Source organism: Botryllus schlosseri, chromosome 9 (assembly GCF_051294905.1).
Source record: "Botryllus schlosseri isolate E-star chromosome 9, Bs_hap1, whole genome shotgun sequence".
In the NCBI taxonomy this organism is placed as follows: Eukaryota; Metazoa; Chordata; class Ascidiacea; order Stolidobranchia; family Styelidae; genus Botryllus; species Botryllus schlosseri.
Window position 1 is genome coordinate 17,830,868 of NC_137244.1, and position 25,349 is coordinate 17,856,216.

The 25,349-nt window shown below is 42.2% G+C and overlaps 1 protein-coding gene across 2 annotated transcripts; it reads left to right on the forward strand.

Annotated features, from left to right (window-relative positions):
• Positions 1-4,828: 4,828 nt before the first annotated feature.
• LOC145446495 (GRB10-interacting GYF protein 2-like) lies at positions 4,829-25,226 on the forward strand. 2 transcript variants are annotated; one of them, XM_080324804.1, is made up of 28 exons: positions 4,829-6,012; positions 9,662-9,760; positions 10,121-10,262; positions 10,941-11,028; positions 11,249-11,428; positions 12,562-12,632; positions 12,744-12,833; positions 13,143-13,200; positions 14,182-14,397; positions 14,465-14,511; positions 14,572-14,728; positions 15,041-15,189; positions 15,251-15,384; positions 16,797-16,961; positions 17,024-17,072; positions 17,130-17,222; positions 17,684-17,797; positions 18,259-18,360; positions 18,456-18,566; positions 18,627-18,728; positions 19,039-19,113; positions 19,616-19,765; positions 19,829-19,990; positions 20,894-21,082; positions 21,151-21,271; positions 22,621-22,781; positions 22,839-22,959; positions 24,797-25,226. In XM_080324804.1, exons 1-28 carry the CDS (start codon positions 5,975-5,977, stop codon positions 24,859-24,861), a joined length of 3,249 nt encoding a protein of 1,082 aa, XP_080180930.1. In that variant the 5' UTR covers positions 4,829-5,974; the 3' UTR covers positions 24,862-25,226. The 2 variants fall into 2 exon arrangements, with proteins under 2 accessions (XP_080180930.1, XP_080180931.1); XM_080324805.1 differs by having other exon boundaries at positions 4,833-6,012; positions 12,744-12,818.
• Positions 25,227-25,349: the final 123 nt, after the last annotated feature.

Consider the following 25,349-nt stretch of genomic DNA (forward strand, 5'->3'; position numbering starts at 1 on the left):
CGATGACGAAAGAATATGTACGTAAAAATGCCATATAGTGTAATTGTATTTTATGAAAATGTATTTTATGTCTTTTGTCGAGACAGTTTTGACGGCGGTCTGCTAGAACAGATCTCACGCTTGAAAGTCAGAGCCCACTTTTCCAAAATTGGGCACGCCCTGGGCTGCTAGATTACGATATGATTGATAAATGCTAGATTGCGAAACGGTAGTTTCAAACGTTATGATGAGTCATATTTACTGTGATGAAATATGTCATATGGGAGACAATGCGGTGCAATGCAACCTGCAACCTAAATAATATTCACTTTCGTGAGAACATATTTGTATCTCTATATCTACTTGATGTGAAGCGCGACGGAAATTCTGGGTTTGACTTGAATTTTCATTGAAAGTTGGAACTCCGTGAAAACAGCCCGAGAATTCCACAGTTTCTCTTTCCAATTGGAGGGTTGCACTATTTCTACTTGACAAACTGAAAATAGCGAAAAGTAAGTAAGTAGATACCAAAATATTACGAAGTATAAAGTAGCGAAGATTCTATCTACTTGAGTAATTACCAGAAGTAGATGAAAACTACTTGAGTACTTCGAAAAAGTAGAAGTACTTCGTTACTGATCACTACTTTTTGCAACTTTTGCAACTTTTTTTACAGCTTCCGGCAGCTTCCTAAATACTCGTAACATATGTAGAATGCTGTTTTAAGCTCTTTGAAGGAATCTTATAGTGCAACTTTTTGCAACTTTTGTCCATTTTTTTCATGCAAATTTTTGCAACATTTTGCAACTTTTTCGATTTTTCATGAAAGTATTTTCGATTTTGGTGAAATACACGGTCAAAGTCCACTGAAACACCGTAAATCAGCACCGAAGTAACTAACGGGTATTTCGGGGGCTGAGCCGGAAAATTGACCTTTTTTTAGTCAACGGGGCAGAATGTGGTCTTATAGTGCGACTTTTGCAACTTTTGTCAAAAATCAATGAATAAATGCAACTTTCCTCGGATTTAACTGCAATCAAAACTTGCCCTACTGATCACCTCTGGCTGCCAGTGTTAGCGCAATGAAGCCACTGCAAAAACTACAACATTGTGTTCTCCGTATCATAGCCAGGGCCCCAAAGGGACCAGCATTTGTGTACAGCAAATCACTGCTGCTCAAAAGATGCGGTGTCATAAACATAAAATATATGCGGACACCAGAGGTGATCAAAGTAGTCAAGAAAGCTACTCAAGTAGAAGTAGAAGTAGCGACGAAAAAATCTACTCAAGTACGAGTAGAAGTACTTCTTCCATAAGCCACCTAAAACTACTTGAAGTAGAAGTAGAATTGACTGACTTTAAATCTACTCCAGTAAGTAAATAGTTGTGAAAACGATCGTAATTCGTTGGCATTGACTGTCAAAAGCTGCAAATGGAGCTCTGCGGAAGGCATAGAGAACTTGATTCATATTGATGAATCCAAGGAGGTGTCAAGGTTTTACAGAATAAGCAGTCGTCCACATCATGGGATGTATATGATAGTGTTGTTATGGAAATGCGATAACAATCCTTTGTTCACTCGAACCCCGTATTAGAGAATATCATGGCATGGCGCCCTCCCCCATATTACAAGGCCCCTAGGGAGAAGTTGTGTCGGATACGGCTTTAAAACTTTGCGCTATTAGTACACGTTAATTGAAAATATGCCAGATCGTAAAAATGCCATACAGTGTATAGCTTTATTTTCGGAAAATATAAGGCATTACTACACTTGCTTTTATACTTCAATATATATGTTCTCCAGACAAAAGAACTGAAACTATAATTAGAACTCAACGTATATTACCCGTAATTGAAATAAAAAACAACAACAAATTTTACTTCTAAAAAGAGTAAAATATATTTCATGTCTTTTGGCCCGAAAGTTTCAACGGTGGATTGCTAAAACAGGTCAAACGTTAAAAAAGTCAAAGTCCAATTTTCCAGATAAGGACACGTCATGGGCTGCAAGGTATGATAGGTAATTGCTAGATTGCGAAACGGTAGTTTCAAACGTTACGGCGGGCCATACTTACGATGATGAAATATTTTATATGGGTGACAATGCGGTGTGAACGGAACCAAGCAACCCGGTATCTAAATTATATTCTGCGATACTTTCGTTAAAACATATTTGTCACTCCATATCTACTGTGCGCGAAGTGCAACGAAAATACTGGGCATTACGTGACTTTTATGAAAATTAAATGTTGGTACCACGTGAAAACAGCCTCGAAATTCCTTAGGCTATCTTTCTTATTGGGGGATAAAACTACTTCTACTTGACAAACTGGAAAGAGCGAAAAGTAAGTAAGTAGTTCACAAAATATTACGAAGTAGAAGTAGAAGTAGCGAATAAAAGATCTACTTGAGTAAGTACCAGAAGTAGAGGGAAACTACTTGAGAACTTCGAAAAAGTAGAAGTACTTCGTTACTGACCATGCACCTCTGCTGGCAGCCCCCAACAGATGACGGTATGTGTGACTTTGATTGGAATAATGATTTAAAGAGTACCAGAAGGACCCAGACTGGAATGTATAGTCTCTTAAGGCTGTAGAACAGGCCACAGCTCCGTGATAATTTTGTTTCTTGCGCCTGAATGTGACTCTTCCAGGATATTTTCGAATATAGTAAACCCCCTTCGCATTTTCCGAGCTGGAAATAGGTGGTCCAGCGATGTTAACGGTTAGTTTTTTTTTCGGAGTTTATGGCCAATAATTGAGATTTCGCGGCGTTGACGCAGAAATTATTAGGGGCTGATCACTCAAGCACTTTGTGCATTTGGAGAGAGAGAGAGAGAGAGGGAGTGTTTATTTTCATCGAACAAAAATTCATAACAACAGACGGCAATGATGGTGGTACAGAAAATATGCATGCACACTGCACAGTGCACAGTATTCGGTATTAGATAGGAATGATCGATACGACCTTGAGGATCAATTAGTCTGATCACACCTGCGCCGAGCAGGTGCACTTAACTCCATATCAGTGATTCTCAACCTTTTTTTGTTACCCCTTTCCCTTATGATAGTGAAAAATTTCGCACCCCCCTTATCGTCTTATCACAAAATCCAACCGGGGTGCTGTGCTAGCAACCCAAACAGATTGTTTGATGGTATGGAAAGTTATGCCTGTTGATGAGAGAATTCAAAGCGCGCCCACAGGTTGAGAATCACTGCTCTATACAGCCTGGCTGTAAAAAATGTTAGTTAAAAAAGGAAAAGAAAAAAAAAGTAAACGATGGTAGCAAATGACCAATGAAGCAATGTCAGGGCCAGGTAGGGAAACAGTGATAATATGACGACAAGAGGGGATGAAGTGGGTCTTTTTTGAATCTATTATGAGGCAATTCACGGATATGAGGAGGATGATGTCATTTAAGCATTCTCGGAGGACATCTTCAATTTCCTGGAAAAGGAGGACAAGTCCTCCTAAAGGAGATCGTGTGGTAACCCTATTATCATAGCCTTTATAGCCTTTATAAAGGCTATGCTATTATTAGCAAACCACAGTGCATTGGCGATTTAGCCTACTTTAAATGAGTAAAATATCCGCGACGCGCGCAACACTGAGCCTTCAGCAGGATTCTTCTGAATCCGGATTTTAATATTAAAGACGGGAACAGGATCGGCATTGATTCAGTATTACATTTGATGGAAAAGGATTGGATGCGGATCCAGTGTTGGGATGACTCGAGTCATGACTTGACTCGAGTCAGACTCGAGTCACTTTTTCGTATGACTTGACTTGACTCGAGTCACTTTGCAAAAATGACTTGACTTGACTTGACTCGGCGCTTCAAAAATGCGGATTGACTCGTGACTCGGACCAAAATTTACGAGTCAATTTCAAGTCATCAAGTAAACGGAATCAATCAAATCAATGTATTTTGTGCATATGTTCGTATTGTTCGCGATACGACTGTGTCACTTGCGAAGGTAAGAGCATTCACTGAATGTACGTTTGAATGATCCTCCATTATTGCATCACAAATATATTGACCACAGACGAAATTATCACAGGTTACGTTGCCGTAGTAGTAGTAGTAGTAGTAGTAGAAGAAGAAAATGAATGCAATAGCAATTAACGTATCGATGTTTCTTGGACGGCTCAGTGCTAACATTGCGCAGCGATCACCTTTACCAACCCTCCTGAATGATTCAAATCCATATCAATTTGTTACAGCTTATCGAGGCTTCGAATTCGATCCTATTGGCTGATATTATAACAGACTGTAGCATAGCTATACAGTTAGTTGCGTATTTTATTTGCGGTTCTACGTGTGCGTGATAGACGCCTTCTTGCATGCATATTAAACTTTATATTAGTTATTTGATGCAGGATAAATGGCTAATTATTCTGTCTTTCACACAGCTAGCAAAATGTAATGACTTTGAATCGTCACTGTTACATCGAAAATTCAATTTGACTTGAATTGTGACTTGACTCGTGACTCGACTTGACTTGACTTGACTTGACTCGAGTCACATCCAAAAAACGAGTGACTTGACTTGACTCGAGTCACCTTTGAAAATCGATTGACTTGACTTGACTCGAGTCAAAATGTGCAATGACTCGAGATGACTCGTGACTCGAAGGTAATGACTTGATCCCAACACTGTGCGGATCCAGAAAAAAATGATGCGCTAGCAGCAATGGATGACAGTGACAGCATCCAGCTGCAACCCAGCATTCCAGCAATGCATGACTTTTCTCCGGATCTCCGCTCCGGATCCGATGGCGTCAGTTTATTCCACGGATCCCGACTTCGGAGAGTGACGAACAGCGAGGACGGTTTTGAGTCAGCTGCATCTGCAAAGTATAGCCAGTGAGCTGTTCCATCTTATGCTATGGCTGTCGCAGTCGGCAGCGGTACAATCAAACCGTTGACCATAGCCCGAGACCATTTTATGCTCCATACCCAAGAACTCAACTGAGTATTAAGATTCCTGGCTGAATTTACTTGGTCTTATTTAACTATACAAGAGAAGTCGAATTCACAAGTTCACACTGATAATGTTAACTATATATATATATATTGATGATACCCGTGTCGTGTATATGGTGCTATGTAAGTCTACAGTTATTTCCTGACAAAAATGTGACAAGATAACAGTGTGAGATTTAATCACCAGGTTGACGATGATGTCTTGATATGGATCTGTCATCTGTTACCATCTGTCTGTCGGGTCTTGTTCACGTATGGTCATTGATTTAGGACATTAAATCACAGAGACCGTCGAAATATACTCATAATAAGAGCCATCTCTGCAACTAGGATCCTTCTATTTTTTCTATGTGGAGGATCAGCATTGTTGTATAATTCCACACAAATATATCATTACCCTAGATCTAGAATAAGCGGTGAATGTCAAAAAGTGTCATTCATTGGTTGAAATACGGCACGGTAACAATTGAATTGAACTGTCTCAATTTGACTTTGCTTGAAATAAGATAACTGATGACTCTGAACTCCGTTATTTTGTCTTGGTGAATGGTGACTAACACAAGAACAAAATCTGCCCGTTTGGGTTTCAAATGAACTTGTAAACCGAAAGTGTATATATTCAGTATGGTAGGGCATACTGCATAGTCATGGACTCGTAGGTGTATAAGTACAAGATGTCAAAGTGAATGACCCGTAGTGGCCAGGCCGCATACTAGTGTAAGTTTATTGAGAGAATCGGGTGATGATTTATGTATAAAGCTGAGTGAAAATATTAGAACGCAATATGATAGTTATAATTTTGCTGCTTTTTATGCTATCATTGCAGCCCTGATCAACACCATCCTTTTATGCAGTCCAAGATGAACAGCATTTTGTGAGCATTGCCAACTGATTCGACCTGTATATAAATACTGTATATATACTGTATTTTATGATCAGAGCAATTACCCCAGCTGATATTATAGTACAGTCTTGTAACGTGCTACAAACTCGCTTCATACGTGAAAAATGTCTTCTGCAGAAACCTTGAATTTTGGACCTCAGTGGTGAGTATTAACTATGGATCAAGGTGTGTCTGTGAAGCGACCTACTTGAATTGTATGGTTTACAGCAGTGGTTCCCAACCTGGGGGTAAATTACCCCCCGGGGGTAATTTGGCATTTTTGGGGGGGTAAAAAGGGGTCGGATTTTAAGTAAAAAAATAATTGTTGTATTCATTGTTTTCTTCGTACTTTTGTGAAAAAAAATATAAAAATTCAAAGGTGACTTTCGTCAGTGGGTGTGCACAGCTTTTCCAAACTTCATAATGGCGCCGTCCTATCATAGCAATTTACAGCGAAGCCAAAGAGGAAGTCAAAGCACGATGCGATCATAGCAATTTACAGCGTAGCTGGCATGGAGAGTTCCATCTGAATACGATCGATGTTGTGGTTTACAGCGACACCTATCGCTAGCGTAATACTTTTTAGCCGTCATTCAGATTTCAGAACAGAGATGTAAACATTAGCCGTACTAACGCTGTCTTCCGATACTTGTGGAGATCATTTCAATAGTTGCTAAATTAGGATATATAAAAGCAATGTTTTCTTCTGTGTGATGACTGCATCTATTCTGCTGAAGCAGATTCCGAGTGTACATTATTCCAACGAGTGGAACCTGCCTGATTTTTTACATTCTGTATATTTATATCCAGTTATTGCAAATACTCCAGAAAGAACATATTTACAGTGGCCATAATGTGACAACTTGATTGAACAGTGAGCAGTCCGAGCACTTATGTATGAACTACAGACTGACAATATGTGAACCAAGAATGAGTGCAAATTTTGCTGACCTAACTATAAAAGTTGAAATTCCAACTGCAACTCCATACGCTGACAGATCAGTGACATCATTTTTCCAAAAATAGTCAAGTAACTTCTTCTACGATGATATGCGGAGGCTTCTGTGTTATACCGTGTATTTATCGACGGTTGTGTAAATGCGCATTGCGCAACGACGTGAACTACCGTACTGGTATTGGGATACGCGTTACAGCACGGCTCATCTCCGCTCAGTGGCGTCACAATCATACGAAAAGTTAATCGGCGATTGTCGGCCGGCGACCCCATTGTGTGAAACAATGACGATTTAAGACTTTGAAGTCAATTTTCAGAGGGTTTCAGTTCCCGGGCCGGATTTCCACTTATGTTTTTGGAATCAGTGCGAAATTTGCTTTCGATTGATACCAGTTTCATTTACTTTTGTGCTCTGGTCCCAGCTGGAAGATTACCCAGAAACACACTAAAGCAGGTTGAAGCAGCAGCATCTGTACGCCACCACTGGAGGCAGTGCAAAACGCAACATTGCTTACGGAGTTTCCATGCCAGCTACGCTGTAAATTGCTATGGTCCTATACTTCTTGAAGTTGTTTTTTTTCCTCCGTGACTGCTCTCATAGCTCATAGGTCAGTTTATAATTGAGTTTGTTAGAGATTTTATTCTTTGTGTGATAAAAGTTCCTTATTACCACATTACTTCACCTTAGCATTTGATGCACTCTAATCATCCGCTTTTTACGCTCCTCAGAAGAACTGTCATTATGCCGGGCAAGAAGCGACATTATGCAGAGGCGTTTTTGAATCACGGCTTTGTAAACACACCACAACTGAATGGTGACGATCGACCACAGTGTGTCATTTGTCTCAAAGTTTTGACCAACGAAAGCCTAAAGCCGTCAAAACTGAACGAGCACCTCATGAAGCGTCATCCGCTACTGGCCGGAAAGAGTCGAGGATACTTTGAGGGCAAATCGAAGCAACTTCGAGGCATTCAATTTGGATCAGGTGGCATGGCTTCGGAGAAGCTAACGGCCGCTGTTGAAGTTTCGTACGAGGTGGCATACCGAATTGCAAAAAGTTCCAAGAACCACACAATCGCAGAAGACCTTATTATGCCTTGTACCAAGTTGATCGTTTCCAAAATGTGTGGGGAAGATCAGGCCAAGAAGCTGGAAGGAGTATCAGTCTCGAACACCACAATTCGAAGAAGGGTTGATGATCTTGCAGCTGACATCCTTGCCCAAGTCGTTGCCGAAGTGAAGGCAAGTCCTCACAAAATGTTTTCTCTCCAGTTCGATGAATCCACGGATGTAAGCAGCTGCGCAGTTTTACTCGGATACGTTCGATACATTCACGAGTACTCTGTCAAGGAGGAATTTTTGCTTGCCAAGAACTTGAAGACAACAACGAAAGGAGAAGATATCTTCAACCTTGTGAACGATTTCTTGGGCATGCACGGTTTGGAGTGGAACAATGTGCAGCAAATCTCTGTTGACGGCTGTCCCGCTATGATGGGTGGAAACCGCGGTTTCAGGGGCTTTGTGCAGCGGGAAAACTCGGACATTCATGTGGATCATTGCGCACTGCACCGCTACTCGCTTGCGTCCAAATCTCTGCCGGAGAGCTTGAAAATAGTGTTCGACCAAGCAGTGAAGGTTGTAAACTTCATAAAAGCGAAGGAGTTGAACAGTCGTCTTTTCAAGGAACTGTGCAAGGAGATGGGGCAAAAATATGAGGCATTACTGTACCACACAGAGGTGCGATGGCTATCTCGTGGCAAAGTGATCACCCGTTTGTTTGAACTTCGTGAGGCTGTTGAGATTTTCTTGATAGAAAAGAAGTCGGGCTTGGCCGAATACTTTTCAGACCCCCATTGGATTGCCCAGCTTGGCTACCTGGCCGATATTTTTGTTGAGTTGAACAAAGGGAATCTGTCAATTCAAGGCAAGTGTGTGACTGTGATCCACTCGAAAGAAGCTGTAGCAGCATTTATCGCGAAGATGAAGTTGTGGATTAAGCGGGTCAACAGAGGTGTACTGGCACAGTTTCCAACGCTCGACATGTATCTCGAAGGCCTGGAGACAGAGAATGAACCCGACTTCACAGAGGCGTTGAAAGGGAACATAGCTGACCACTTGGGACAGCTAGTCGAGAAAATGGAAGAATATTTTCCGGATTTGGACACCACTAACATGGGATGGCTAACTGAACCGTTCAGGTGTCTTGACAGCCAAGTGGACGACGATGACTTTCCCGCCAAGGAGGAATTCATCGCCCTCAGAATGAGTGAGGCCTTGAAAATTGATTTCAAAGAAAAGAATTTGGATGCATTCTGGATAGAAAGACTTCAGGATGCACCAACATTGGCCACACGGGCATTGAATGTTCTCATCTCCTTTTCGACATCATATCGTTGCGAACAAGGATTTTCGACCATTGTAGGGTTGAAAACCAAAAAGCGGAATCGCCTGGATGTCGAAAACGACGCAAGAATTGCCCTCAGTACAACCAAACCCAGAATTGCAAAGCTAGTGGTAGATATGCAAGCTCAACCTTCGCACTGATTGAATATTATCTTTGTCATTCCACGACAGTTGTCTTGGTGTTTGCTATCCCTTGCTTGCATTTGTTCCTTGGCAACGAACGTCTGCAGCCTTTTTCCACTGATAAACCAATTTATTTCTCTTTCAAACTTGATGTCGCTTTTTCTCAGGTCGGTCTCTCCCTCAGGTAAAACTCCCATCCTGGACTGGACGATCGTTTTTGAGTGTTTAGTGATGAAACGTGGTTTTGATGGAAGAGGGGGGTAAAAACCTGTCTGGAAAGTCTGGTTTTGGGTAACGGGGAGAAAAAGGTTGGGAACCACTGGTTTACAGGTTGAGGGAGTTATCAGAAGGTTCCGGGAACTCTTCAACAAGTAACGGGTTAGCCCAATCATCTCAGGCGTCGGCCAAGTTCAAACTTGCGGACTACAGGTATGATTTTATGTGGCAGTATTTTCATGATGGTTTTACTTTGTAGCAAATTTTCTGTTGCTTAGTGATATCATATCACTGATATGCGTTATGGCATAAATTTTATTCAATCATGCACTGCTTTACATTGGTGGAGCTGGCCTATTCTCTTATTCCACTGTTCATCTTGGTCAATACACACCTCGGACAGTCGCTTTTAAAAGCATCTGAAAATATTAAGTTGAACAGTACCTCATGATACATAATGTATGTTGAATTATCGTGCTCATTTTGAGGAAAGTGGTCTGGGGGGTCTTCCTGACGTATACTATAAGGTAGTCGTAGACTGCGAATGTTTAACAACCCTGTCCCGTTTTTCAGGTATGGTAGGGAAGAGATGCTTGCTTTGTTTCTGGAGGAATCTGAAGTACCAGAAGAACTCAACAGGGCTCCGTCGCTCGTCTCGGAAATCATTCAGATACCGTTAGCATTACGTGCATCTGGAGAACATTCTCAATCACAAGTGAGTTTCCTCATCCTCGTATTGAAGAGATGTGCCACTGTAAAATGTCACCGTAGCACCATCAGTACACTGCTGTAATGCTACCTCTCACTCTCACCCCAGTAGCATAGATATATGTCTTTTCTCTGTGACATTCTCATCTTTGTTGCTGTTTGCTGTATTCATGGTGTTTGTCGACTGCTATAGTCGATTACCCCAGTCCTATTTTCTTCAATTTTATCTGTAGCTGTCGACTTGTAGCACGGCCCACTTCTAGGCTTTTGTAAGACACCGCTTACAGAGAGGAGGAGCCTAGATAATCCTCTAGCACTTAGGTAGGAGTTCTGGAGTCGAACTTGGTACGGTATATATAAATACACGAAATGAACATGATAGCACATGTACATTGATTAGTTATCATTCAGTTATTGTGATGGTTGAGCTTGTTTTAGCTCTGACAATCTCTTACTTGGTGGTTTCGTGGTGGAGGGAAGAAAGTTGAGTCTGATCAAGAAGTAGCCAATTGCTGTGTTATTCTAATTCATTTCTTTTGTTATAGTGGAGATCATAATTTGGGTTGGGAGACCCTGATCTAGACTGTGCAGCGGCTTATCAGTTCACCTTTTGAAATATGAAATCGAAATTACGAGATGTACTGGTTCCAAGTACTCAAGAGTTCTATTTTTTACATTTCTACAGCTGCCGTCATCGTTTCGGTCGAGAGGTGGGATATCCGCGGGGATGAGAGGCAGGTCAATACCGAGCAGAGGGCGGGGTAGAGGTAGAGGTGAATATTGTCTGCGAATTTACTTACCCGTTTTATCGAATTCAACGCTCAGCAAGCCGGTCAAAAATTACCGTCAAATTGCCTTTGACCAAATAAAAAGTGTGACATAGACCAATCTCACTGAGCTGTGAGATTTGCTTGCTGTGTCCACAACAAATAGGAAACTATGCTTGCACCAACCGTACCGTTGGCCTTGAAAATCGGGTTTCTGTTCATGGAGGGAGTGCGTGGGCCGAACATGACGACGGGCCTATCCGCCGGCCGCCTCTGCGAAGGGCCGAAAGCGAAGATTGGAGGGGTGACTCTCTTCGTGGTAAAGGCGACGGTGCGGAGGATATTATGAACGGACTTAAGGAATGGAGGGTGTCCGGAAAAAGGGGTGGCACAGACTTTTGGAAAGGTGAGAACCATTTTGATAGCTTTCACGCTAGTTAGGACCAGGGAAAATTTAATACCTGAGTGATTCGATTCCTAATAGAGTATTATCAGAATTGCGATGTTTTTTTCCTAAAAATCGGAAGATTTTGACATGTCAAAAAATTCGCCATAATTATCGGGTTTCGCGGCAATTATTCGAGCACTGCTCATTACGATGCCACAATATAAAGGATTTTGGCGCTCGAACAGGTACCTTTTGTGTGACCACGTGGACTTGACATTGTTGCCAGCTATATCACACTAAAGTAGGGGTTCCTAAACTTTGTTGGTCGTGGACTCTTCAAGTTTTAAGAAGCTGGTGACTGGAAGGTCATCACATCAAAGTGAGCTCTATTTAGGCTATTTCATGGCTAAAATATGATAACTAATGACTAGACATGGTGTCACATTCCCACTTATGACGTCATTCTCACAGACCCCTTAGAGGTCCATGGACCTCACTTAAGGAGCCGTTGTCCTGGAGATATTTTGTTATTTCTGGAACCATACTTCTTCATTGCGGTTTGTGAAAATGATCACTACTTTGTAGGAAGATTTGTGTCGCTTGTTATGGTTGCTTAACCATGATGGGAAGAAAGTATCGAAACTATAATTCTCATTGATGGTATAATTCTTACATGAAAAGTAGTGGATAATTTCGGCACCACTAAAAATTGTGTCTAATGACGTCACTCGAATCATTACTATTAATGTTCCATTTGGCTTGAAGCACTCAAATCATAGTGCACAGGCCTGGTTTTCTGTCTACAGAAAAGGGTGTCAATTTCCTGTCTAGCAGTGAGTGATTCGTTTTTCATTTACTCTATTTTAGTTGCTGACGATTACCCCTGACGAGTGTCAACCGAAAATATACGGGCTCATTTCAATATGAATATACTATTCAGTTGCATATTGAAGTTTTGTACCTCCAATAAGCTCTCTATTTCAGTTGGTAGTCTGCGTGACTACGTCAAGCAATTAGCGATTTAGTTTCTTCTTGTTTTGGTCGAGTTATTTCCTTGTCGGCCTTGAGGTTTGCTGGCGAGTCTAGTTAAAATGAAACTATAACACCGTGAAAAAGTCTCTTCTACCGTTCTAAATATTTCAACCATTCAGATGCTTGGCGTGACAAACCGGAGGACGGCACGGAACATAAATTCGCGAGGAGTCGTTCTCTCAGTTCGAAGGTATCTATCCACTCCGTTTGGATGTGTATTTGAATGGCATTGCAACACCCTTTCAGCGATTTCCGCAATTACTCAATTTTGTCGTGGTAACTAATGAGTGTTTCTTGATAGGATGCCGATGACGGTGATCGACAATGGAACGAGGGTAGAATGAATGGTTTCAACGCCAAGTCAAATGATGTTTCGGTGAGTACATTACAGGTAACATTGAAGACTGTTGATTTGTGAGGGGATGTCAGACGATATATGAAACCTATTCCATGTCTATATTTCGCATTTTCAATTTTTTTTGGTCAAATCATAATAAACGATTGGAACTTGCATGGATTTGTCCAAAATACAAAATACGAGAGTAAGATTTCCGAATTCTCCTTATTTTGAGCTTACTTATGTACAAGACATGCGCAAACTCGTGTTTCTCCTACGGCTCAATTTGTTTTACATTGTTGACCTGATCACTAACCTCAAATTCGATATTGGTCAATCGCTCATCTGTCATCCATTATTTAGGAATCCCCAAATGATGAGGACCGGACGGGATACGTTGACGTGAAGGGCGATTCGAAAGGTTGGTGTAATACATAATTAAGAGGCTCCCCTAATCGGTTTTGGAAAAAGCTATACATGCGGGAGTGTTTTGAGCCGAAAATCCCTTCTCCCTTGGCAAACGCATTTTCTGTTTTTAAACATTGCATCAATTATAAGGCACTCGCATGCTAATTTGAGCAAGTATCAAGTATTATGTTGTTCGCGGTTGCGTCATTGGTGATTGTTATCCTATTGAGTATGAACAGTAAATTTGATTATGTGTGAATATAAATGAGTTGTATATATATGTAAAGTTTGATTATATGAACTATGATATGCTGTTTGTCTACTTCTAGAACATGAATATCTGTAGGGCACACTGGGGCTAGCTATATACGTTTTATGATAGCACCAATATTGTGGAAGGCTTATGTGATCGCAACCCTGTGACGAATGGATTTCGAGCAATATTTTGCTCACTCGTGCAGTTAATTCACCCGGACCTTGCCCGTTGTAGTCTCTAGACTAGAAACAAGTGATGCAGGATGAGGAATATTAAGAAAGTTATTGTGCAGCCAGCGAACCATTGGCAGTTTTGAATGACGGGTCTGGCCCGTTAAATGGGTTCGGCTTGGTCTGATACCTTTCAGCTACCCTCAAGTTGGCTTGAAATACCAAACATTAGTAAAAAAGATGCTTCTGCCAACTTGCCACACATTTTCAACAGTTCTTTCGATATCCAAACAACTTCATGCTTCTCCCATCAGCTAGTACAATAGCGAAATTTCAGGATAAATCTCGCTATCGCCGTTACCAATTCCTGACGGAATCATAGGCCTTGCACCTACTACAAAGCTGATGTGTGGTCCGCAGTCGGTCTCACATCTCTACCCTTGATAAACAGGAGCTAAATTAAGGTCTCAAGGGTTATAGGCCAATTGGTTTGCTATGTAGCAATAATATTGTATTATATTACCGGTGTCAATCAAAATCATTTTTTTTTCTCTTTACATCATTCCAGAAAAGGACCCGGCCGAACCCGAATGTGTACCAGATCAAACCGCCATCGACAGGGGCGGCGCAGATCAATCCAAGAGGCCCTTGGAGCCTGTGCAGGAGCATGAAGCCGAAACGTCCGGCCCAAAGCAGGTCCCTTCTCACGCCCCGCCAGAAACGAAGTCGCGTACCGAAGACAAGAGTCACCTCGAAGATATTTTCAAGAAGTTATCCACAAACGGTGAGATTATTCTGAAATTCGAATGTTTTGACATCCCGACTGATCGCCGCTGTGTGCCTCGTTTTAGACGCTCAACAAAATCTTAATCGTCAAGTATTTACGACAACGAATCAGGTTTGATATATCGCCCTGCGGTTACGTTACAAACAATCTAACGTTGCCCACATGGTTTAGTATCCATCGCCAACCACCGATCCTGTCGGCACCAAGCCCAACTCATTCCATCAATCTTCCTTCGCCACCGAACCTACCTCTTCCGCATCGCCTATGGCTCAACTGCAAGCTCTTGCCACTACGTGGTACTACAAGGACCCGCAGGGCGACATACAAGGTTTGTGTGTTGCACTTTTGCGTTTTGTACAAACATGTACGAACTACTGGATTTTCGAAATGAGCAACGAGAATTACTCTTTTCAAAACTCGTCACTAGAACTAGAACTAATTACCTTAACAATCCTTAACCTACCAACTAACTGGATTTAATTCTGAAGCCACGACACTTGATTTCGAGTTGTTCTACCAGATCTAGAAGCTGCTCGCTTTTAAAATCCACAGCTAGACCTAGAAGTACTCGAAAAACCAATAGCTAGTTGTTTTTCGTGGTTTATACAAGCCTGGTTTTGTAAACCGGTATGCCGCACAGGACCGTTCTCGTCGGTGCAAATGCACGAGTGGTTCAACGCCGGTTACTTCGCCATGGAGCTTCTCGTGAAGCGTGCCTGCGATCAGGAGTTCACGCCCTTGGGTGATTTGATCAAGAGACTGGGTCAAGTTCCGTTTTCGCCTTCTGTGGTTGGTGCTGCCTGGAACGTCGTAGTGTTTTGCGTACGCTGACGACGCTGCATGTTTTCAGTCTAAAATCTCGTTTCCGCCCGGTAACGGCAATGCGGCTGCTGCCGTGACTTCGACGACGCACGAGCCGTTTTCCGCGATCGGACATCAGGCCCGCGCCGTGAACGTCCACGCTGCCAGCAACCCGGTGTCGAGGTGACTTGACTAAATCAAATTTCTTGAACTCCATTGACGGTGGCTCGTGTTTGAAGTGGCTAGCAATTAAAACCAGAGGTGGTCTGTAACGAAGTACTGCAATCTTACTAGGTTTGTACGCTACTTCACTCAGGCCTTGATGCTGTAAAGTAGAGTGTAGTTTGGGGACATGTTTGCACTGCTGTGAATGAAATTGTAAGCAGAAAGTATTTTTGAAATTGGTTTATCATAGCGATCGGGCAAAATAACCACTTTATCATGTTCATGAAAGATTTATTTATGAAATTTGCCCTCTTTTGGCAGTGTAATCAGTAGGGCAGGTTTTTGTTGTTGTTGAATCCGTGGAAATTTGCATTTATTTTTCACAAAAGTTTCAAGAGCTTCTTGGAGACGTACAGAACTTCAGTATACAATTGAATAGTATATTCATATTGAAATGAGCCTGAATATTTTCGGCCGACACTTGTTAGGGGTAATCGTCAGCAACTAGTAGAGAATTTGAAAGAACATTGTATATCAACAATCCTATCACAAAATATGACGTCACCACTCACCAGCATCAATATGAATATACCATTCAATTGTATACAAAAGTTTCAGTAAAAAGTTTCATTTATTTTATGCAATTGTTGCACTAAAAAGTTTCATTTATGGCAAGTTCCTTGAAATTTTTAGGGTTCGAATCGATCCGCGTCCAAGGCACCGTAGCAAAACTCAGTGTTGGCAACTTCAACAAAATGAATAGCCTGAAAATATTCACCCGGTGAAAATACAATTTTCGGCGGTCCTGCCCGAATGTACGTCAAATCAGACAGGCCCTCGAATTTAAACGGCAGTGAAATAATCGAGCGATCTATTTACATATAGTGCCAAATATTTTCAGTAAATAGTTGCATGAAAAATCGAAAAAAGTTGAAAAACATTTAATGAAAAATCAAAAAAGTGGTGGAAAGTTTCATAAAAAAGAATTGAGAAAAGTTGCAATATAAGATTCCTCCAAACAGCTTAAAACACCATACTACATAACAGAAGCTGTAAAAATAGTTTCAAAAGTTGCAAAGACTTGCCCTAGTCATCGGTGATTTTGCGTTCCTGTAAATAGGCATACATGTATTACGCCTTCTCATTGTATACTTCAACTTGAAGTCGTAATGTCTTAGCAGTCGCTCGTGTAACTTCTTCTTGAGCAACAGTGCTGCTGACTACTCTGACAAAACAGTAGTTGTCATGACACTGATGCATTCAAAATACATGACCTAGCCATATCTGAAGCTTGTGACAGTCGCTGAGTTAAGAAAGCCTTTCTATTCTGCCCGCATGCGTTTGCCGCCATCGACTTTTCCAATTGAAATGTGGCGTGAGCATGCAGATTTTTGGTAGCGCTTTGCCACCTTGAGATATCGTATCTCCAGGATGCCGAGTATGGAAGATCTCCAGATGATACTGGAGAGGCTGTCTAAAAACCCGGACTTTTGCCGTTTGGAAACGCAGCAGCAGCAGCTGGTCGTGCTGCAGTACGCCGAACAGCTGAAGAGGCAAACTTTTCCCACCGAAGCGAAAAGTAATGCCGGTTTCACGTGGGTTTATATGGCTGATATTTCTAACGCGTTTTTTCCGACTGATGTATTTTACTTTTCAGAGATTCGAACTCGATAATGAGCAGCTCAAACTCGGCAACTATGTTTCAAGTATGAGTTTTTTCAACTTGCGTAGTAACCGATGCCCTTTATCGGTGTTTTTTGCAGGCGGATGCGCTAGCACTCGCGCGGCAAAAGATGCTGGAGGAGGCTAGAAGGAAGGAAGAGGAAGAAATTCGTAAAATACAGATGCAAAAAGAGGTTGGTGACTTGGTGAAGTATGCGAGCGGTTTCTGTGCTGCGGTTAGTCACACTGCGTGTTATTGCAAGGGCTAGGGTTTGCAACCAAGGAATCGATTCTTGAAAAGTTTTATGTCTTGATTGTAGAAGACGTAATGAGTTTAATAACATCATCTTTGGAATCTTAGGTGCATGAATCACGAAATAGGTGCAAACTACCATAGAATGAAGCATTCAATCCAAGGAGAGAGGCCCAATGTGCGGGCTCGCATTCTGTCGGAAATCAAAAATGTCTTCGAATATGACCACTTCCAATCCTCTTCCAGTAACGTGTGTCCTTTTTTGATAATTCAGTAGGCTATTTCCTGTACAATCTGCGTGCCTCTTAACTTTTCAACTCCTGATACTCCTTCATGATTCATGGATAAAAATAGTGTTCAAATGATGCTGCTGCTGACTCGACTCCGAATCTTTGTCTTCAGGAGCAAAAAGAGCTGTTGCGACAACAGGAGGAGGAGTTGAGAAGGAAGAAGGAAATATTAATATTGGAAGAGCGGAAACTGGAGCAGTTGAAGATTGCGGCGCAACAGGAAAAGGTTGGTGCGCGTGCGATGCGGACGCCGTCATTTCTGACCGGTTTTGTTCTGTCGTTCTGCGTTTTCAAATCAAACTCTGTCACTGCGTGGTTTATCATGAATAGAGCCTATAATGTCGATCTTGTAATGTTATTTGTTGCTCAAATCTTAGGAGACCATCCGTCGCATGTGAATATATTTTGCATCGTTGTATTTGAGAACTAGGGTCGACTGCGGCATGGCAATTAGGCTGTCGATACGTATTTAGCAAGCTTTGAATATGTTATTACGCGATGTAAATGTAAGTGTTCGTTGGTGCCGGCACACGTTATAATTGTCATTTCAAGTCATTCACGCGGTGTCTGTGCCACGTTTCGTCAAGCTCCAGTAAATCACAAATGCTGGAAAATGAACACACGAATGTACAACTGGAGACTTGATTTAAGTTATCGGCAATCCGTTCCTGCAATCCTCATCTTTAGGAGATGATCGAACGACAGCTCGAGGAGGACAGGAAGCGCCAAAGGCTCAAAGAGATGGAGGAATCAGAACGCAGGCGGATAGAAGAAGAGAGGCTGCAACAGGTATGCGCCGCCGTCTGGCAGTGCGTTCTTTTTCCAAATTTTATGTGTACCTCCTCATAAGTCCAATTTGCGGTTTATTTTTCGTCGTTTAACAGCAAAGAGAAATGGAGCTCCGACAGGCAGAGGAGAATCGACTGCGGGAAGAAGAGACGAAGCGCAGGATGGAGGAAGAAAGGCGGAGGATGGAAGAGGAAGCGGCTCGAGAGGTAGCTAAGATCCGTGTGTTAGTCGGCGATATAATTTTTCCGAACCGCCATTTGTCTCAGGAACGGATGCGTCTGGAGGAACTCCGCAGGATGGAGTTCCGTCGGGAGGAACAGAGAATGCTGGAGGAGAGGAGGAGACAGGAGCAAAGGGACCGGGAACTGGTAAGGATTGATGGGCAGTTGCAGCCAGAAGTGGTTGAAGTAGTCATCGTGGGTACTCGTGTAGAAGTATCGTAAATTATATCTGAGTAGAGTGGATGTTTCCAAGTAGAAAGTAAGTCTTCCAGGCCTATTTTTTTCCTTTCAATAAACGAATACTGTTGCGCAGAAGCAGAGATCGTCTGAAGACGTAAGCACTGGACTAAATAGTACAAGTTGGCAAAACCCGATTATGTACTCTGAAAAAGTCGAAGTGGTTCGTTACTGACCGAATCTGGTTAACACTGGCCTTTCAAGTCTCGTGTCTATTCAGGAAGCGGAAAGAAAGGAAGCCGCTCGTTTGCAGGCGGAGAAAGAGGAGGAGGAGGCGAGGATGGCTCTGAAAAAAGTGAGTTTTCATTGTCGGTGGGGGGCTTTGGAGTTGGAGTCGTAGGAATTTTGCAACGCTCGTTGGAGTCGGAGTTTGTCAAAATACTTTGACTCGTACTCGAACAAATTCAAGCCCAAACCAAATGCGTTTTCAAACAGACAAACGCAAAGTGCCGTCGCAGTTATAAGCAGACCTTCGCAAACTGCATTTCTTTGCACGAGCGCAAATGATGATTTGAAATGTAGTAGACGTATAGTCCTCCGGGTTGATTCACGTGATTTCCGAGTTCTGTCGAGAAGATGTAAGGATTCTAAGCTAATAACATATTCGCTTCGACATGAACTCGAATATTTTCGGCTGTCACTCGCCAGGGGTAATCGTAAGCAACTTGCAGAGAATTGAAAGTAATGTCGGATATCAACAATCTTATCGCCAAACATGTCCGTATATTGAAAGGGTCTGGAGCCTGGGGGTATAGTGAACCGAGAATTAAGGGCTTTGAAAGCTTTTTTTTTCACAGCAACGCGAAAAGCAGATCCCGCAAGCGCAGCTGCCCCAACACGCGCGCTGGGCGCAGGGCCAGGTATCCGGCGGCAAGCAGGAGTCCTTGTCCCTGCTCGAGATTCAGAAACTCGAGGCGGAAGCGGAAAAGGCCAGGTTGGAAGAGGAGGTTCGTTTCTCGTCGTTTTGTGGATTTTACAGCGGCTGCCGTGATGCCGTGAAAATTTCGCAGGCTAGAATCACGAGAGAGAACAGGCGGCGCGCCCCGAAGGCGAAAAGCGGGTGGGGCTCAAACAGAGAGACGACGGGCGGTCTGTCGCTGATCGATATTCAGCGGGAGGAGGCGAAGCAGATGTCGAGCGCTGTTCATACCGTCCCGGCTGTAAAAATGGAGGTGTGTTTTCTCTGGTTACGTTTTGAATGCCACCCGATTAGCGATTGGAAATGCTGTTACGTTTCTAAATTTCAGCACTGTCAATCAGTAGTCGTTCTCGAGTAGGAGTAATAGTAACGCTGTAAATATCTACTCGATTACAAGTAGGTAGCGATTTCTGAGACATTTTCAAAGTACTTTGATTGGATGTCGAAATTTCAGACCTGAAGGTATCGAGCAATTGGCCCAAAAAGTCAAGGCTATGTCATTCACATGATGCAAGCTACCATCCAAACTGTAAAGCAGGGGTTCTCAACCTTTATTGCACCTTGATCCCCGTCAAACTTTTGAGAAAATGAAAAAGCATTATTATCATAATAAAACTGGTGTTGAAACGACACCGTTAGTTGGTAGAATAAAATGATATAAATACAACAGACAATGTATGACTGTGAATTAATTGGTTGTTGATGGTTGAGTTTGTTCTGTGAAAATGTCTTAATTGCTGATATTGTGATGGAAATGGCCGGTTGTATGCCATATTAAATATCCAGTACACTGTGCTGCTTTGTCTTCAGTAGTAAAGGCATGCAATGTCTTTTGGTATTGTATTATATACTTATAATTTCTCAATTTTTCCGTGCCCCCTCTCTCCCCTGAAAAAGGCTCATGGGGCCCTACGAAGCCATGGCCCACAAGGTAGGAAACCTCTTCTGTAAAAAGCAAGTAGTTTTACCAAAACAAGTAGAAGTTATTCACAAAATGTAACCACTTTAGTAGTGCAAGTAGACTGAACCTACTTGAGTACTTTGAAAATGTAGTAGTGCTTGTCACTGATTGTCTCTTTAAATATATTACATACGACGGGCGACATGTCCGATGTAGTGCTTCGGCTAAACGTGCCACGATTCTTCTATGTCTCAGGCCACCAAGTCTTCTGGTTTTGGCTCGTTGTGGAGCAAGCCGCCGAAAATACAGCCCGACCCGCCCAAATCAACCAAACCCCAATCCTCCTTCTGGGATCAAGTCGTCGAGGACAACCACACGTCTAAGAAAACGGCAGGCACACGACAACCCCAACCGAGCCAGGCAAAACAAGGCAAGGCCTCGAAAGTAAGATGGTAGTAGTGATAGTCGTAGCGGTGGTGTGATAACAATTCGTATTTTTTTGTGTCCGGCAGCAAAGCAAGGCGAGCGACGAGCAACAAGTGAAGGCTCTGTTTCGGCAGCAGTCATCGAAGGACCGCTTCACGGAGTGGTGCGAGAGTTATCTACGCAAGATGAACGTGGGATCGATAGACGGTGAGCGGTCGTTCGGAGGCTCGCGCGCTGTAAGGTCGAATCAGTCAGCATTGCTACTCACTTGAACATTTCTACTCCATTACAAGTAGGGGTACTGATTCCTGAGACTTGCACAAACTACTTTGAGGGGATAGCTTTTAAAAGAACATTTGGTCTAGTAGTAAATCCCTACCCATTACTAGTAAAAGCAGTTATTTCCAAAATGTGTTGAAACTAATGGAAGTGGAAGTCTAAAATGAACGTCTGTATTCTTGATGCAGTTGACACATATTTGTAGCGGTTGACTGCAGATGGCCGCTGACTTCTAAATTACGAGACGCTTCGTTGCGGCCGATGCGAAAAGACTGGCAACACTAAAAATAGGGGCAATATTTGAAAATTCAATCGGTTACCGTGATGCAAAGCCTATTTCGAGCTTGTCGCAATATCTACTTTTCAAAATTTGAGGCGTAAAAAGTAAGTAATCGTCCCTAAAAAAATTATCGCGCAGAATTGTTAATGTAACAGTCCGTAGCTCAGTAGTTCCCAAACTTTTTCGGCTTTTGGCACACCAGAAAAGTTATAAAACGGTCGCTTGCAGAAAAGGTGCTTAAAATCTATTTGCGTGGTATCGGCTATACTCGTTTAAACGATCATATGTTCGACTTGAACGATGTTCAGTTGTTGACAAACATACCCGCATTTCGTCGTTTTCCAAGCAGTGTCTCTCGGCTCGGTTACAGCTTTTACTTTGAGTCAGAACGAAAAGAAAATATGTTCGCATGTATACTCGTTTACAGCAAATCCTGAGAAGTATTATTGAAGTGCAAGTTGAAGTTCAGATAGTGTTCTCATGGCTTGCGGCACGATTTCCTGTTTGAGTTGATTTGAAACAAATCAAATGATTTTGAGGTGGACATCACCCTACACATCGACAATGCCATGATTGGTTTCATGGACATGTTCACATCTGCTTATTTATCAGATATCGAAGAAGTTTGGCCACTCTCAAGTCTGATAGACATGTCTACCCATGCCTATCTTCAATATAAAATAGTAATTTTCCAAAATTTCAGGAAGAGTCGCGGCACACGTGAGAATCTGTGGCTCTGTGGCGACACAGTAGTGTGCCGCGGCAGCCAGTCTGGGAATCACTGCCGTAGCCATTCGAGTGAGTGGTGCAAATAGACAAAATATAAAAACAAAATCATCTCCGTTGAATGTTGAGCAGAAGTGCCAGTAGTTCAAAAACTTAGCCACTAGAGTGAGTAAGGAGGTAGAACCTTCTCGAGCACATAAAAAACGAAACATCATTACTACCCGCCTCTGTATTGGCAACGCTAATCAATGTCTTTATATTCGTCACGCAGTGCCAACATTTGTGAATTTTCTGCGCGACGTCGAATCGCCCTACGAAGTGCAGGAGTACGTGCAGTCGTACCTGGGCGAGTCCAAGGAAGCCAGAGAGTTTACAAGTCTGTTTCTCGAAGAGCGGGCGAAGCTATGTCGCCCCGAGAACGTTAAATCCAAGGTCTGCTCGCGGCCATATGGCAAACTGATTTGCGATGTTACTTTCATACTGTTTCAGGCGAAGGAAAAGTCACGCTCGTCCGGCGCCCGTGACACCGACGGCTTCGAGGTCGTCACTTCCAATGCAAAGAGGAAGAAGAAATTGAAGAAAGTGCAGAAGATCGACCCGAGTATATTAGGTACGATCAATTATGTAAGAATTGGATACATTCATTCATGGTGAACGGTGAAAATTCGGCAAGGATCTTAGTACACAGTATGTCTCACTCAGCGCACAGCTTCAACGCTAGCCTGTAGGGTTGGCCAATATTAGGTACCTACCTGACGGATTTTTTGAACGTTACACCTGTTTTAGCAGATCACCTTTGAAGGATTATGGACAAAAGACATGATATATATTTTCCGCTTTTAAGAAGTGGTATTCGTATTTCACTTTAAATTGCGATGCGAGTATCATACTTAGAGTTCTGATTACGTTCAGTTCTTTTGTCTGCAGAACCTACATGTTGAAGCATAAAAGCAAGTGTGGTAATGCCTCTATTTTCCGAAAATAAAGCTACACTAAATATAGCTTTTACGGTCCACAATATTTGTTATTAACGTATACTAATCGCGCAAAGTGATAAAACCGTATCCTATACAACTTGTACGTATTGCTCTTCGCCTAAAAATGGGGCCTTATAATATGGGGTAGGGCGCCATGCCACAATATTCTGTAAAATGGGGTCTTCTGGGAAACAAAGGGTTAGTATCGCATTTTCATATCAATACTATAATTTGCATCCCATTATGCGAAAGAATGCTTATTCTGTCGAAAATTGATACCTCCTGGGATGCATCAATACGAATCAATCACTCTGCACCTTGCGTGTAGCTCAATTCGTAGCTTTTGACAGTCCATGCGACCGAATTAAGACAGTTTTCAAAACTACTTACTTACTTGAGTAGATTTAAAGTCAGTCAATTCTACTTCAAGTAGTTGGAGGTGGCTAATTGAAGAAGTACTTCTACTCGTACTTGAGTAGATTTTTTCGTCGCTACTTCTACTTCTACTTGAGTAGCTTTCTTGACTACTTTGACCACCTCTGCGTAATAAATATATTAGTATAACTAGGGCGATTTTTATACATATAGAAAAAGTTCAAATTTCGGTGAACTTATCAACTGACATTTTACATCTTGCAGCCTACTTCATAGACCTACCATTGTACACGGCCCATTGTCTGCTCATTGCGAATCATAAATGGTTATATGAAATAAATAGGTTGAGATGGTGTACCGCTATATTCCAGCTGAAGGAAGACTGCTTGGGCATGGGCATTGGTTCTTATGTCAAGAAGCGCATGATCAAAAATCGTGATGTACAGTATAGACAACATTGTCAGAATGAAGCAACACGGCGTGTCACCTGCAGTATACGCACAACTTCAGTGTTGCCAGCCAAAAACTGCTGCTGTTGAACTTACTTTTTACATTCTTAGCAAGCTACTTAGTAAGGACATACGCTTCCTACCCGATAATGTAGGAAAATATCTTTCGTTGTGCTACAACAAATTTTGATTATTTCTACCATAATGCGCGCTGTAGCTACTGGAGTTCTTCATAGGTCCAGATTTCGTTACAATGAAGTTTTTACACGCCAAACTACTTCATTATTACAGACAGTTCCAATCAGGAAATAAAGATGAATAGTACAATTGTAACATGTGCGAAAATCCCTAATTTACATAAATGAGGTAAAAATTTTGTCAAAATGAAGTTTTACAATCAATTTTTTTTGATTTTTTAGGTCAAAATCTTCCGTTTATAAGTCAAAAATCGCTCTAATTAATACAATGTACATTGTACATATTTAAACTGTTCAAATCGTCCATATTGTTATGACGTTAGAGTGAGTGGTACACGCTTCGTAATCGAATCACCCAGGTACATGATTTTCCCCAGCCTTAGGAAAAGCATGTCTTGTTCTTAACAAACTGCCAAGGTGACACTTGCGTTATTTCTGTGTGCCTGCAGGGTTTTCTGTCAACGCTGCGTCGGACAGAGTGAACATGGGCGAGATCCAGACCGCCGACGACTAACAACCCGCGTCGCCACAACTCCTAACTTTGAATCGAAACATATTCGCGAAGCGCCGCGTCCCGATACTGCCGCACAACGCGCCAAAGTTCGATCAATTCCTCAGCCGATTTATGTCGCGCGCATGCAGCGGCTTTGCTTTTGACTTACGAGAGAGAGAAATCGGTTCAGATAATATTGCTTTTAACTAAGGTTGACTGTGTGCGGTCGCTTTTGATCCTTTTTCGTGGAATGCCCTTTCTTTCGGTTTGCTCCTTCTTTTCCGTACAAGGTTCTTTATCGCTATTTTCGAAGTGTGTGCCTAACTGTGATTTTGTTTCTGGCGAACTAGATTATTAAAATACACCCGACAGACGGCGAAAGAAAACGCCTGGTGTTTTATCTTCATTTGAGCGTGGCGGTAAGCCGCAGCAGTGGAGTTGATGTTCTTGTAGGCCAGTGGTTGTTAACCTTATCATCGCGACCGAATTTCAGATTAGAAAATCCTCAC

Coding starts and splice junctions, on each gene's coding strand:
- LOC145446495 (XM_080324804.1), top strand. CDS start 5,975: ATGTCTTCTGCAGAAACCTTGAATTTTGGACCTCAGTG. Junction 16,962..17,023: donor AAAAGTAATGCCGGTTTCAC/GTGGGTTTATAT, acceptor TTTACTTTTCAG/AGATTCGAACTCGATAATGA. Junction 21,272..22,620: donor GAACGTGGGATCGATAGACG/GTGAGCGGTCGT, acceptor TTCGTCACGCAG/TGCCAACATTTGTGAATTTT.